Source organism: Rhinopithecus roxellana, chromosome 6, assembly GCF_007565055.1.
Source record: "Rhinopithecus roxellana isolate Shanxi Qingling chromosome 6, ASM756505v1, whole genome shotgun sequence".
Taxonomy (NCBI): Eukaryota; Metazoa; Chordata; class Mammalia; order Primates; family Cercopithecidae; genus Rhinopithecus; species Rhinopithecus roxellana.
The window spans coordinates 48,939,292-48,953,735 of record NC_044554.1 but is presented as its reverse complement, the minus strand read 5'-3'; the positions used below and the strand labels follow the sequence as shown (position 1 = coordinate 48,953,735).

Sequence of the window (14,444 nt, the reverse complement as noted above, 5' to 3'; positions counted from 1 at the left end):
AGCCTGGGCAACAGAGACTCCATCCCAAAAAAAAAAAAAAAAATTGGAAGTTGCACACTATACACTGTTAAGAAGTTGAGCTTTTATCTTAGAGGCAGCAGCAGGTTTGGAGCCAAGGAATGAAATGATCAGGCGTCCTTCAGGTAATGAACTTTGGCTGCAGTGTGAAAAGGGTAGGAAGACTGGCAGCTGTCAAAACTGGAACAGTCCAGTGAGTATGTGCAGGCCTGGGCTTGGGCAGTGACAGGGGCACACGTCAATTTCTGTGGTAGAACCTTCTAGAGAAAGACCAGACAAAGGGTCAACAGAGTTGAAAGGAAAAAATAATTGAGGATGAGGTCCCAAGTTTTTTGTTTCAGAGACTGGGCATATGGTAATATTTAGGTAGGAAATTCAGGAAAAGGAGCTTGTGAGGCAGGAAAGGAAGGAGCACCAGCTTGGGGCACTCTGACATCTTTAATAAGTCTTGTAAAGGCTTACTAAATACAACTAAGAATTATACCAACTATACCCTAATGAAGATTAAAAATTTACATTCCAGTTAACTACCTTAAAAGTTAAGTCCACTTTCATCCTACAGATACAGCCTGAGGAAGGTTAGACAGATAGGCCCCCATCCTTTCCGTCATCCCTCACCCCTTTGTCTTGAGAAAGGAGGTTTAGCTGCTTCTTTAGTTCTGCAATTTCTTTTTCTTGCTCTATTATCTTCATCTGTAGAGTGAGGTTAACCTGTAAGGAGAAAATATTTTAAACTCTATTAAAATAACTTACTACTTTTTTTTTTTTTTTTTGAGACAGAGTCTCACTCTGTCGCCCAGGCTGGGGTGCAGTGGCGCGATCTCAGTTCACTGCAACCTCCACCTCCCGGGTTCACGCCATACTTCTGCCTCAGCCTCCAGAGAAGCTGGGACTACAGGCGCCCACAACCACGCCTGGCTAATTTTTTTGTATTTTTAGTAGAGACAAGGTTTCACTATGTTAGCCAGGATGGTCTCAATCTCCTGACCTAGTGATCTGCCCACCTCAGCCTCCCAAAGTGCTGGAATTACAGGCATGAGCCACCGTGCCTGGACTGTTTTTCCCCCCGGAGCTGTTTTTTGTTTGTTTTGAGACAATCTTGCTGTTGCCCAGGCCGGAGTACAGTGGCATGATCTTGGCTCATTGCAACCTGTGCCTCCCCAGTTCAAGCTATTCTCGTGCCTCAGCCACCCAAGTAGCTGGGATTACAGGCGCTCTCGTACAAGCCCAGCTAGTTTTTGTATTTTTAGTAGAGATGGGGTTTCGCCATGTTGGCCAGACTGGTCTTGAACTCCTTACCTCAATCACCACCCGCCTCAACCCTCCAAAGTGCTGGGATTACAGGCATAAGCCACCACACCCAGCCAAGGTTTCATTTTATACAAAAAACTTTTGCAAGATAGTAGAAATCCTTACCATAAATACTAAATAACTATGGTCTCTAATAGCTGTCTTAACTGAGCATTAGAAAATCCCCTTCATGTGTGAAGATAAATGTTTATACTTGGTTTTAAGAACCACATCTGTGGCTGGGCGTGGTGGCTCACAACTGGCTAATTTTTGTATTTTTAGTAGAGACGGGGTTTCACCATGTTGGTCAGGCTGGTCTTGAACTCCTGACCTCATGATCCGCCCGCATCGGCCTCCCAAAGTGATGGGATTACAGGCGTGAGCCACCGCGCCTGGTGCTTATAACTCTTAGAGTAGACAGGTGGTAGGGAGTCAACCTGCTTACGTGGACAGTGAATACAAGCGTGCTACTGGCATTCAACCTAGTGCTTGATACAGTCAGGGAACTCTGAGAATGGGTTTAAATATTTTGTTTGCACAAATAGGAGTCTAAGCTCGACTACTCACTGAAACAGGATTCACTATTTATTTTGAGACAGAGTCTCGCTCTGTCGCCCAGGCTGGAGTGCAGTGGTGTGATCTCGGCTCACTGCAACCTTCACCTCTTGGGTTCAAGTGATTCTCCTGCCTCAGCCTCCTGAGGAGGTAGGATTACAGGTGTGCACCACCATGGCTGGCTAATTTTTGTACTTTTAGTAGACAGGGGCTTTCACCATGTTGGCCAGGCTGGTCTCGAACTCCTGACATCAGGCAATCTTCCCGCCTCGGCCTCCCAAAATCCCATGCCTGGGATTACAGCATGAGCTACCCCGCCCGGCCAGGATTCACAATTTAAACAAATTCTATTTTAAGCTTCATATTTTCCTCAGCATTAAAAAAAAAACATGTACAGAGACCATGTCCAGGGCAGCAGCTGCAGCCAGACCCCCACACCAGGCCACCCCTGCCTCTCCTGGGTGGTCCGCAGTGGCTGTGTACTGCGCAGGGACGGCAGCAGCCCCCTGGGGCACACTCTTCAGCACGACCCGGGGAGATGCCAGCATCTACAACCTGAAATTCCGACAGAGTGCTAAACTCATCAGTGACCAAAACACCCTCGAGGGACCCGCCCACCACTTCAGGGCTCACCAGCCCTGCCAGTGATGAGCCCCCGACTGACACCCAGACAGCCCAGAACAGCAGGCAGGTGGTGAAGAGTCAGACTTTGACATGGACATTTTAAGGCCCAGCCATCAGAAGGGGCAAACCCAATGGGCCCCTCTGGCCTTTCTGGGGAAGAGTCACATCCACCAGGCCTCAGGAAGCTTTCCTACCCGGCCTTAGCTGTGGGGTTGGCTCCCGGCCCTCCACTCCTCTTTGTGAACACCAGCAGATACCTCCTGTGCCTGCTGGGGCCAGAGCTGCTACCCTAAGGGGAGTGAGTCCTGCCAGCACGCCCTGCAGGTGAGTGGCAGGAAGTGGATGAGAATAAATAGGACCCGCCTCCAGAACCATCGTCTGGCTCTTCCAGCCCCAGCCTCCAGGGGCACTACCCACCCCTTCCTTCCCCAAGAGAGGAAATAAAAATCACCTTCACTCCAGGACCAAGAAAAACAAAAGCACATACATTTCCAGAAGTTTGGAAAAGTTCGCTCTGCAGCAGCTGAATAGCAGATGGTCTCTGCGATGAGTTCCTTCTCGTTAAGTGCTGGATATACTTGGCTTGCACTGGACACCTTTTACTGAGGGATTCCGGCAACTGACCAGTTCTTAAACCTGTTAGAACTTCTGCTCGCTCCATTTCTGTTCCAAATGGCTGAAAGAGCTCTAGCAGGATCACACCCAAGCTGTACATATCTGACTGGAAAAAGAAAAAAAGGGGGAACTCAGTAGTGAAATACAGAGTGAGAAGAACGTTTCCATTTCCGTGTTCCACCCTCCAAACAGGAGAGGGTTTCTAAGAATGAGGATATACAGTCACCCACAAGGAAGGGAACAGAGCAGGATGGCTCATCAGAGACAGGGACTTTCACGACCCCAAAAAGGGGCATCCGTGGGCACGCAGAATGGATGGTCAGGTGGAGGGCAGGGATAATCCCCACCCACAGCAGTCACGACCATACAACTGTCTTCAGCACCCCGTAACAATCCAGGCCTGACCCAGGGAGAGGGACGTGAGCTCACGCCTGCTAGTGTCAGCTGCGGGGAAGCCACAGTGGGTCGCGGGTTCTCCTCCGGTCTCACCTCTGCCTCCACTCATACTTACCAAGTGTCCTTGGTGACATTTAACAAACTGCATAAAATCTGTGATACTACTCCTAAAAACAGATTTTTTTAGAAAGGTCTTCACTAGACAAGATTTTAGGGGCAGCCATCATTTTTTTCTGACAGCTCTTTCCCAATCACTGAAAAGCTCAAGGAGCCATCAAAAGGAAGAAAATTTTACTAGGCTGTTGTTTTGAAAAATGGATTTTAGCATTTCTTCAAGGAACAATGGGGATTCAAACTTTACAGCATGTTCATTCTATTTCAAGGGTAGTCAAGGGGCAGGCTTCCCCGTGGTGTTTATTCACCGAAGCCTGAAAAAAAAAAAAATCAGAAGAAAGGCTGAACACAGGCTTCCGTGAATTCTAGTGTCCTGAGGTGAACCGTGATGTTTTAAAGGGAAAGCTCATTTCAAAATCGATTTAGGCCAGGCGCGGTGGTTCATGCCTGTAATCCCAGCACTTGGGAGGCCAAGGGAGGAGAATCATTGGAGGCCAGGAGTTTGAGATCAACCTGGACAAAGCAAGACCCCATCTCTACAAATATATATATATATTTTTTTTAATTAGCTGGGTGTGGTGGCACAACTCTTGAAGTCACAGCTACACAGGAGGCTGAGGTGAGAGGATCACTTGAGCCCGGGAGTTGGGGGCTGCCATGAGCTATGATGACACCACTGCAATCCAACCTGGGCAACAGAGTAAGACCCTGTCTCAAAAACAACAAATGAACCAACAAAAACAATGTGTGACACCTGTGGATTTTGAAATGGTAAAGTAGGCAACACAGATTCTACTGAAAAGTGAGGCTTCTTCTTAGGGCAGTTTGAGCCAGTTAGTAATCTACAGTACTCGGTTATCTCCAAAAACATCTCTATGACAGAGCTTCTGCATTTCATTGTACTGTTTGTATTTTTTTTTTCTTTTTTTGAGACGGAGTTTTGATCTTGTCGTCCGGGCTGGAGTGCAATGGTGCGATCTTGGCTCCCTGCAACCTCTGCCTCCTGGATTCAAACGATTCTCATGCCTCAGCTTCCAGAGTAGCTAGGACTACAGGCATCTGCCATCGCACCCAGCTAATTTTTGTATTTTTAGTAGAGACGGGGTTTCACCATGTTGACCAGGCTGGTCTTGAACTCCTGACCTCTGGTGATCCACCCACCTCGGCCTCCCAAAGTGCTGGGATTATAGGCGTGAGCCACTGCGCCCGGCCCTGTACTGTTTGTTATTTACAACTGCCAAATAAGTTGAATGAGAGGACAGAAAGCAACAAATACTACCTTGGCATCATACTCAGATCCTTCCAACTGTTCAGGTGAAGCGTACAGACAAGTACCCACTCTGGACGTATGTGTTGGTGTTCCTATCATTTCAAAAGTCACATATTAAACACTGCATATTAAACATTGTCAACATTAAATGACATTTACTATGAGCAAGCAGTGTAGCTCCTAAGGGAACGACGGTTGCTTTTTATCTTTATCTCATCTTTGCTATTAAATCTTTATGATTCTCTTTAAATACTAACTTGTGCAACCATGTCTTTTGCTTATGCAAAGAAAACAAAACAAAACCAAAAACTTACTCTTCCCGTTTCTATTGGTCCAGTCTGTGTTCTTCTGTAGGATGTCTGTGCAGGCCAAACCAAAGTCTCCTATTTTTACTTGCTGATCAGGGCCATGAAGAAAAATATTTCTTGGCTATCAACAAACAAAACAAGTCAACTCCTTGTCTTTCTTAAAACAAACAGTAAAAACTTGTAAATGTTTTTAAGTGTTTGGAACTCAGGAGCAAGCAGCCCCTCAAAAGTTAAATATTTGAGGAATAGTTCCCAAATTTGCCTGCACATCAGAATCATCCAGGAGTTTAAAAAATCTCAACATCCAGCCGGGTGCAGTGGCTCATGCCTGTAATCCCAGCACTTTGGGAGGCTGAGGCAGGCAGATCACCTGAGGTCAGGAGTTCGAGGCAAGCATGGCCAACATGGTGAAACACCATCTCTAAAACATACAAAATTAGTCAGGCGTGGTGGCACGTGCCTGTAATCACAGCTACTGGGGAGGCTGAAGCAGAAGAATGGCTTGAACCTGGGAGGCAGAGGCTGCAGTGAGCCAAGGTTGTGCCATTGCACTCCAGCCTGGGCGACAAGAGCAAAACCCCGTCTCAAAAAAAACACCTCGGCCAGGCGCGGTGGCTCATGCCTGTAAACCCAGCACTTTGGGAGGCCGAGGCAGGTAGATCACCTGAGGTCAAGAGTTCAAAACCAGCCTGGCTAATATGGTGAAACCCCATCTCTACTAAAAATACAAAAATTAGCTGGCCATGGTGGTGCTCGCCTGTAGTCCCAGCTACTCAGGAGGCTGAGGGAGGTGAATCACTTGAACCCAGGAGGCAGAGGTTGCAGTGAGCCAAGAATGCACCACTGCACCCCAGCCTGGGTAACAGAGCAAGACTCCGCCTCAAGAAAAAAAAAAAAAACAAAAAACAACATTCAACCCATTCCCCAGGCCAACTGCATCAGAACTCCTGGGGGGTGGACACAAGCATCAGTATTACTAAAAGTCCCAAGGCTATTCTAAATTTGGAGAATATTAATGTAGAGCATGCTTTGTACACAAATGCCTCCCAATCCTTAATGCACATCATTACCCAAGAAGCTCTTAGAAATGACTGTCCTCGGCCGGGCATGGTGGCTCACGCCTGTAATCTCAGCACCTCAGGAGGCCAAGGCGGGTGAATCGCCTGAGGTCAGGAGTTCAAGACCAGCCTGGCCAACATGGTGAAACCCCGTCTCTACTAAAAATACAAAAATTAGCCAGGTGTGGTGGTGCATGCCTGTAATCCCAGCTACTCAGGAGGCAGAGGCAGAATTGCTTGAACCTAGGAGGCGGAGGTTGCAGCAAGCCGAGATCACACCACTGCACTCCAGCCTGGGCGACAGAGTGAGACTCTGTCTCAAAGACAGAAAAAAAAAAAAGGTAAGGGAAAGGGAAGGAAAGGAAAAGAACTGTCTTGTCGCATCCAGAGATGTGATTTTCTATGTGTGAGAAAACATTTTAAATGGCTTTTTCAAGGCATGATAAATCTAAGCACTGGCAGCTAGCCTGCGAATGTAACAAACCGCATGGCTCATCCACCTAGAAGATCACAATAAGCGAACAGGATGTAAAGGAGAAGTCAGCCCATAAAAGGGAAGACAGTTTCATTATTGGGAAATCCAAACTTAAGTGGGGAAGGGACCAGGGTATAACCTTCTAAGGGGATAATGCAACTCAGGCGACTTCCAGGAAGATCGTAATCCTGTAGTCCTTGACCAATGAGGAACTGAGGTAGGGACTTGCACGCTAGGAGATAAATTACCTGTTGTAACTGCCCTGGGTGTACCTGCCTACCAGACACACGACCTTACAAGACTGCTATTAAAAGTCTGACTTTCACTGTTCTTTGTGCCTCCAAGTTCATTCTTTGGGTCTGGATGGGTGAGCATGCTTCTTACACTATGAAAAAACTTTGATTTCTTTTTTAAAGACAGAGTCTCACTGTATTGCCAGGCTGGAGTGCAGTGGTGTCATCTTGGCTCACTGTAACCTCTGCCTCTCAGGTTCAAGCAATTCTCCTGCCTCAACCTCCCGGGTAGCTGGGACTACAGGTGCACGCCACCATACCTAGCTAATTTTTGTATTTTTAGTAGAGACGGGGTTTCACCATGTTGGCCAGCATGGTCTCAATCTCTTGACATCGTGTTCTGCCTGCCCTGGCCTCCCAAAGTGCTGCGATTACAGGCGTAAGCCACCACGCCCAGCCAACTTGAATATTTCTTAAAAGCTCCCAGATAACTCATATGTATTAGCCAGGGTTAGGAACTAATAAATCACACTAAATGGCTTTATTTAAGCAACGAGTGCAGACCCAAAACATTTCTCAAACTATTCCTATGCCAGAGAAAAATGGAACCTGTAATGGGGAGAGGGAAGATTCTATTATAATAAAAACTAAAAAATGGGTTAAAACTTTTCTTACTTTAAAAGTAATAATTTTAACTTTGTATTTTAATGTATAAATTCCTCTTTTTTAGCTTTGTTCATTGTTTCAGCTACACTTGAACTGGAGAGAAATCAGAAATAAAGGTGTAAGATAATAGCTTGGATATGTCTTTATGATAGAGTAGAAAACCCTAAAAACTGCTGACATTTGACATTAGGAACAAAGACTTTGACAAGGAACAAAGTCTAGACGCTTGGTTCCAAACTTTGATGGACTGCCTTCACAGATACAATTCTTGACAAATTCTAGAACAGTTCTAGAACTGAACTGAAAAAATCATCATAAAGAGACTGAAACTGACCAATTCCATAACAACATTTTCCCCTGAAGTCTTAACGTTTTTCTCATGGGGAATATACCCAGGAAAGGAAGCAGAGACCTGGTGGTTGACAGTGCCATGTCCCTGGAAGATGGCCCATCCGCAGCACTTCACTCGAAACTCTATGAAGCCATCATGAGAGAAGACTGCACTACAATCGAGGTACTCCTGAGAAATCACCCTGTCAACCAGCCCATCACCATTCTGCCCAACTCCACCAGCAGCAGATTACTTCTGAGCCAGGTACCCTCTTTTCTGCTCAGTCACTTCTGGAAAAAAGTCAGGCTGCTTAGAAAGGAGCATCATCTAAAGCTGGTGAACCTGCTGAGCTCACAGCCCTTACGAGGCACAACCCCAGCTCACTCCACACACACTGCAGTGCTCCCCCAAGCCCGCAAAGCCTCCCCTGCACATGTCACACACAAACCAACATGAGAAAACACCAGATCCTGTGTGGCTGGAAGACCATTCATGTCACCTCTCAAACATACCCATGGTGCTAATCTCCGAGTGGTCAAATTAGTTTTTCCCTTTTTTGGCCAGATGCGGTGGCTCATGCCTGTAATCCCAGCACTTTGGAAGGCCGAGGTGGGTGGATCACCTGAGCTCAGGAGTTTGAGACCAGCCTGGCCAGCATGGCAAAACCCCGTCTCTACTAAAAATACAAAAATTAGCCAGGCATGGTGGCAGGAGCCTGTAATCTCAGCTACTCAGATGGCTGAGGCAGGAGAACCGCTTGAACTCAGGAGGCAGAGGTTGCAGTGGGCCGAGATCGTACCACTGCACTCTCTAGCCTGTATGACAGAACGAGACTCCATCTCAAACAACAAACAAAAAATAGCTTTTCCCTTTTTAATATATACATTTTCAGTTTCTAAATGTTTATACAATGATTATTACCTTTACAATTAAATTTTTTTTTTCAAAAAGGAAGTCACCCTCTCTTGTACCCTACTGTCTTATCTTATAGCCACGGTGTAAAACCTCTACTTACCTGTGTGTATTTTAAGAGTTGGCGGCCGGGCACGGTGGCTCAAGCCTGTAATCCCAGCACTTTGGGAGGCCGAGACGGGCGGATCACGAGCTCAGGAGATCGAGACCACCCTGGCTAACACGGTGAAACCCCATCTCTACTAAAAAAAATACAAAAAACGAGCCGGGCGAGGTGGCGGGCGCCTGTAGTCCCAGCTACTCAGGAGGCTGAGGCAGAAGAATGGCGTAAACCCGGGAGGCGGAGCTTGCAGTGAACTGAGATCCAGCCACTGCACTCCAGCCTGGGCAACAGAGCGAGACTCCGTCTCAAAAAAAAAAAAGTTGGCACAAACAGCTCTACTAATCATAGACAGAACATATGCTGCGTTATATTTGAAAACCCTTAAGATTCAGGTTTTACTGCTGATAATACAACTTTGGCAACGACACAGCACCTACTTGTCCATCACCCTGTGGGTTAATTTAAGGACTAAGTGACTTCATAGCAAGTACCATTAATATCACACCACGGGCTCTTCGGAAGAAATCAACTTTCAAAACTTTCCAAAGCTTTTGAGTGTTATTTCTGTTGCCTCAGTAAATGTGCGTTTCTGTAAAACACAGATTTTATAGTAGGGAATCCACTGAGTTTTGATCATTTAAAACAGGTAGTAGAAAAGGAAACTTTCAATGCACATACCAGAAAAAGAGTGAGCCAATGAGACAGTAAATAAATGTATTGCCTTTGAAATGGCAAGCTAACACAAACAGTATTTTTAACTACACAGGGTCACTTGTAATGTGTTTTGTTTTCCCTCCAAAGCAGACAGAGTCCATCATCCCCATCCATCTGGCTGCCAAGTACCACAAGGCCCAGAGTCTGCTCTGCCTGTTACAGCATGGCGCTGATCCAGAAGTCAGGTAAGTTAACTCCACCGAAAATCGTATCTTTTTTTCTTCTGTTTTTTTTTTTTTTTGAGGCAGGGGTCTCGCTCTGTCGCCCAGGCCGGAGTGCAGTGGCACAATCTCGCCTCACTGCAACCTCTACTTCCTGGGTTCAAGAGCTTCTCCCACCTCAGCCTCCCGAGTAGCTGGGACTACAGGCGTGCACCACCATGCACAGCTAACTTTTGTATTTTTAGTAGAGACAGGGTTTCACCATGTTGGCCAGACTGGTCTTGAACTCCTGGCCTCAAGTGATCCACCTGCCTCGGCCTCCCAAAGTGCTGGGATTACAGCCTTCAGTCACAGCACCCAGCCTCACTGGCAATCATTTCTAAGTGAGGATATACCTGATACAGATTTTTTTCAGTTCATACATTTTTTTCCACTTAGGTTTGGACTTGCTTGTTCTTCAAGGTGATAGACTACACATTATCACGTTATGAATGAACCAATGTCTTTACTGAGTAGATGAGATAATCTGAAACACTGAGAAAAATCCAAACATCACAAACATTTTGCCAAATTAATGCACATTCTGAGGATTAAGTGCTCAATGGTGGTGTTGTAAGGAATGCAGTAAAGTCCTTGCCATGGCCCTCAATAAGTTTAACCACCAAAGTTAGGTGTGAAAAATAAAATATAGATAGACAATAGATTTTCTTTTTTGTTTGTTTTTTGAGATGGAGTCTCACTCTGTCGCCCGGGCTGGAGTGCAGTGGTGCAATCTCGGCTCACTGCAAGCTCCGCCTCCCGGGTTCATGCCATTCTCCTGCCTCAGCCTCCCAAAGTGCTGGGATTATAGGCCTGAGCCACCGCGCCCGGCTGATAATGGATTTTCTTGTTTATTACTCTCCACTAGAAGGTAAGTCGCATGAAAGACAAGTTCACCTTGTGCACCACTGTATCTCCACTACCTCAACCAAATCAATGCCTGACACTTAGCAAGTGCCCAGTAATACTATCTGAGTGAATAAAAGAATTAAGTAGTAATTGATGACGGTGACTCACGCCTGTAATCCCAGCACTTTGGGACCCCGAGGTGGGTGGATCATGAGGTCAGGAGTTCGAGACCAGCCTGACCAACATGGTGAAACCCCATCTCTACTAAAAATACAAAAATTAGCCAGGCGTGGTGGCAGGCACCTGTAATCCCAGCTACTAGAGAGGCTAAGGCAAGAGAATCACTTGAACCCATGAGGCAGCAGTAGCAGTGAGCCGAAATCACACCACCGCACTCCAGCCTGGGCTACAGAGCGAGACTCCATCCCAATAATAATAATAATAATAGAACTTCTTGCCCCAAATCCTTACCACGCTCCAGAAGAACCCACCCGACCTGTCTTGCTCTCAGACTCTCCCTGAGCACCCCACCCCAGCTCTGCAAGTCCTCTCGAAGTCCCTTCCACATCTTGACCATCACAGACTCACCCCGTTCTCCTCAGGGGACCCTTTCCTACCCTGCATACTGCATGCGCTATGTGAGGCTTCTGCACCCCTCTAGAACTCTGCCGGCTTCCAATATTTACTGAGGCGTTTCACTGTTTCACGTCTATCTTCCCTGCTAGACTGTAAGCCCTACAAAGGTAGGGGCCACCTGCTGTTTCACCATATCCATAGCCTAGGGCCTCACGCTAAACAAATATATGTGAACTAAAATCATTTTCTAACTTCAGCAGAGCAGTTAGATTTACATAATAAACCTTCCCTTTTCTCTGCCAAAACAAAGGAATTTTTGGAAGTGCTTCTGCGATGAGGGCCAAGTTGTAAAATGCTCATTCCACCTGGCTTGGAGCAGGGAATGAACTTCGGAATGACCACAGGTCTTCAGATTCAACCCGTCACTTCTTCTGCTCCCTACACACTCACGCGTAAAAATGTCAGGTAGGAGAGCAGAGACAGAGACACTAAGAAAGGAGTCAACGGGAGTTCGGGCCTTCATGGCTCACTTCTATGGTGATAACAGATCACACTCAAGTCCACACAATTTCACGGAAAGCCAGTAACCCAGCCCAGCACTATGTGAGGTGCCAGGCTGCAGAAATCACTAAGACACAGCCTTGAAGGGACACAGCCCTAGTGGGGGCAGCACGGGTAAAAATAGGCTGCTCCAAGAAGCTGGGCCTCCTTCATGACATTGTAAAAAAGTGAAAAGAATTAAAAAAAAAAAAAAAAAAAATTTATTTTTTATTTTTTTATTTTTATTTTTTTTTGAGACGGAGTCTCGCTCTGTCACCCAGGCTGGAGTGCAGTGGCCGGATCTCGGCTCACTGCAAGCTCCGCCTCCCACGTTTACGCCATTCTCCTGCCTCAGCCTCCCGAGCAGCTGGGACTACAGGCGCCCGCCACCTCGCCCGGCTAAATTTTTTTTTTTATTTTTTAGTAGAGACAGGGTTTCACCGGGTTAGCCAGGATGGTCTCGATCTCCTGACCTCGTGATCCGCCCGTCTCGGCCTCTCAAAGTGCTGGGATTACAGGCTTGAGCCACCGCGCCCGGCCTAAAAAAATTTATATATACAAAAAATGAAGCTAGGCCCCATCGTGTAGGGATGCGTCCCACCACATCCCCCGAAAAACCCTGGGATAGCGAGAAACTACCCAGCAATACAGATTGCGAAACACATCCTTAAGGTAACTAAAGGGTCTGACTTCAAATAAATATTGGCTTCTTAAGCATTAACTGTTCACGTAGAGCCATTCCCACTGTGAACTCAGTGTAACGTGTAATCAATACCCATTCTAGGGACACGACAGGCCTCACCACACTCAACTTAATGCTACTGCACTGGCCAGTCACTTCCACCACGTGGGCAAAACCAGGCAACAGAATGCACAGGATCCTAACAGACATTCAGAATAACGCCATCACGTGTCTCCGCATCTTGTGTGCACACGGGGCTCAAGTTAACGCTCAAGGGGAAAGCAACAAACGTTCACCACTCCACCTGGCCATAGCATATGGTTGCTATCCAGTTCTCTCCATTTTGGCCCAAAATGGTGCTGATGTCAATGCTATTAATGAAGCCAGCATGACGCCCCTTCACATGGCCGCAAACATGCTGAATAAGGAGATGATGGAAACGCTCATTGCCTGTGGAGCAAACGTCAACTGTGCTGTCTCTTCCACGGGAAACACGCCCCTGAAGCTTGCAGTGTGCACCGCATCAAGCAAAGCAGGCCGACTGCTTGGGGCGGGGGTCAGCTGCATCCATCTGCTGCTCACTCACGGAGCCAAAGTCAACGCCCAGGACTACAAAGGCCAAACAGCCATCCACGAGGCATGCTTTGGAGGCAGAGAGGCAATCATCAATCTCCTGCTTGACTTTGAAGCAAATGTTAACATTTTAACAAGAAACGGGGAATCTCCAATTTATATGTACCTTCAGCGCAGTTTCAATGTAAGAGATACGGCACTTCTGGCCAGGCTACTTGATCACACTTATCCTCTGAGAATGACCAATAACCAAGGAATTCTCCCTGCAGGAATCATGCTACCAGAATTCCGCCTCTTAAGGGACACCCTAATAAAGCAATCGCGAAAACCTTTATCCCTACAGGGTATCTGCAAAAGAAACATCAGGAATATTTACGGGGAGAAATACAAACAGCACTTGAAGCAACTTCTCCCGGTGGCGATATGGAATTCTGTCTACTGCTGTTACGACCTGGCAAACCTCCTGAAACAAGACCTCCCAGCTTCACAGCAGCAGGGACTTTCAGCCACTCAAACTGCATTTTCTGGCTAGACATGTCCCAGAAAATGCTTAACTTATCACCTTTGACATCCCAAATGTACAAACTACTGGTTCTTGAACACTTTCCAAAAAATAAAATGATGTGCCTATTAACATTTTTGTTCCTAGGTTTGTTTTTTCGTGCCCTTTCCATGATTTAACTTCGGGCTGAAAAGTAAGCAAATTAATGTCAGTCTCTTCAACCAAAGACACAAATGTATTTTCTCTCTTTCTTGATAGTCTTTTGTGGATAAAAACCAAATAGTCATTACAGACTTTTTTAAAACAGCAAAAAAAAAAAAAAAAAAAAAAATTCCCATTTTGTTAAACTTTAAGATGAATAATTATAGAGTTTACCTCTAAGTCTGCAACAATAAATGAGTATTTCTGTCAGCACTAAGTACATTTAGCACCACTGATTTTATCAGTTCTCAGAGCACACTTACTACCTGAAAAAAAGTACTCATACTCCACAGAGGATTTTCAAATGCCCAAAAATTACTACTTTAAAAAAGTCAACTTACAACCAAGTGCAGTGGCTCACACCTGTAATACCAGCACTTTGGGAGGTCGAGATGGGAGGATCACTTGAGCCCAGGAGTTCAAGATCAACCTGGGCAATACACCAAAACTCCATCTCTACAAAAAAATTGGCCAGGCACGGTGGCTGATGCCTGTAATCCCAACACTTTGGGAGGCCAAGGCGGGCGAATCATGAGGTCAGGAGATCAAGACCATCCTGGCTAACACAGTGAAAACCCGTCTCTACTAAAAATACAAAAAATTATCTGGGCGTGGTGGCGGGCGCCTGTAGTCCCAGCT

The 14,444-nt window shown here is 46.3% G+C and overlaps 2 protein-coding genes across 5 annotated transcripts in view; one reads left to right on the top strand and one right to left on the bottom strand.

The window, feature by feature from the left end:
* Positions 1–62: 62 nt before the first annotated feature.
* The window catches only part of EIF2AK1 (eukaryotic translation initiation factor 2 alpha kinase 1), a 40,600-nt gene continuing 26,218 nt past the window's right edge, over positions 63–14,444 (bottom strand). For 2 of the 4 annotated variants that reach the window (XM_030932212.1, XM_030932213.1), the window contains exons 12-15: positions 5,197–5,311; positions 4,892–4,974; positions 2,939–3,208; positions 63–729 (exon numbers count right to left, since the gene is read on the bottom strand). In XM_030932212.1, the coding sequence (XP_030788072.1) occupies positions 598–729; positions 2,939–3,208; positions 4,892–4,974; positions 5,197–5,311 (600 nt within the window). In that variant the 3' untranslated portion in view covers positions 63–597. The remainder of the gene's footprint in view (positions 730–2,938; positions 3,209–4,891; positions 4,975–5,196; positions 5,312–14,444) is intronic. The other 2 variants (XM_010367734.2, XM_010367735.2) reach the window with 2 other exon arrangements.
* On the top strand, positions 8,002–13,730 carry ANKRD61 (ankyrin repeat domain 61). Its single transcript, XM_010367733.2, has 3 exons — positions 8,002–8,217; positions 9,770–9,867; positions 12,632–13,730. The coding sequence occupies exons 1-3, from the start codon at positions 8,002–8,004 to the stop codon at positions 13,632–13,634; spliced, it is 1,317 nt and encodes a 438-aa protein (XP_010366035.2). The 3' UTR covers positions 13,635–13,730.

What these genes read in the sequence shown, in the direction of transcription:
- ANKRD61 (XM_010367733.2), top strand. Translation starts at nt 8,002, where the DNA reads ATGGGGAATATACCCAGGAAAGGAAGCAGAGACCTGGTGGTTGACAGT. An exon ending in GCAGATTACTTCTGAGCCAG is followed by an intron (nt 8,218 to 9,769) that starts GTACCCTCTTTT and finishes TTCCCTCCAAAG; the next exon opens with CAGACAGAGTCCATCATCCC. An exon ending in GGCGCTGATCCAGAAGTCAG is followed by an intron (nt 9,868 to 12,631) that starts GTAAGTTAACTC and finishes TACCCATTCTAG; the next exon opens with GGACACGACAGGCCTCACCA.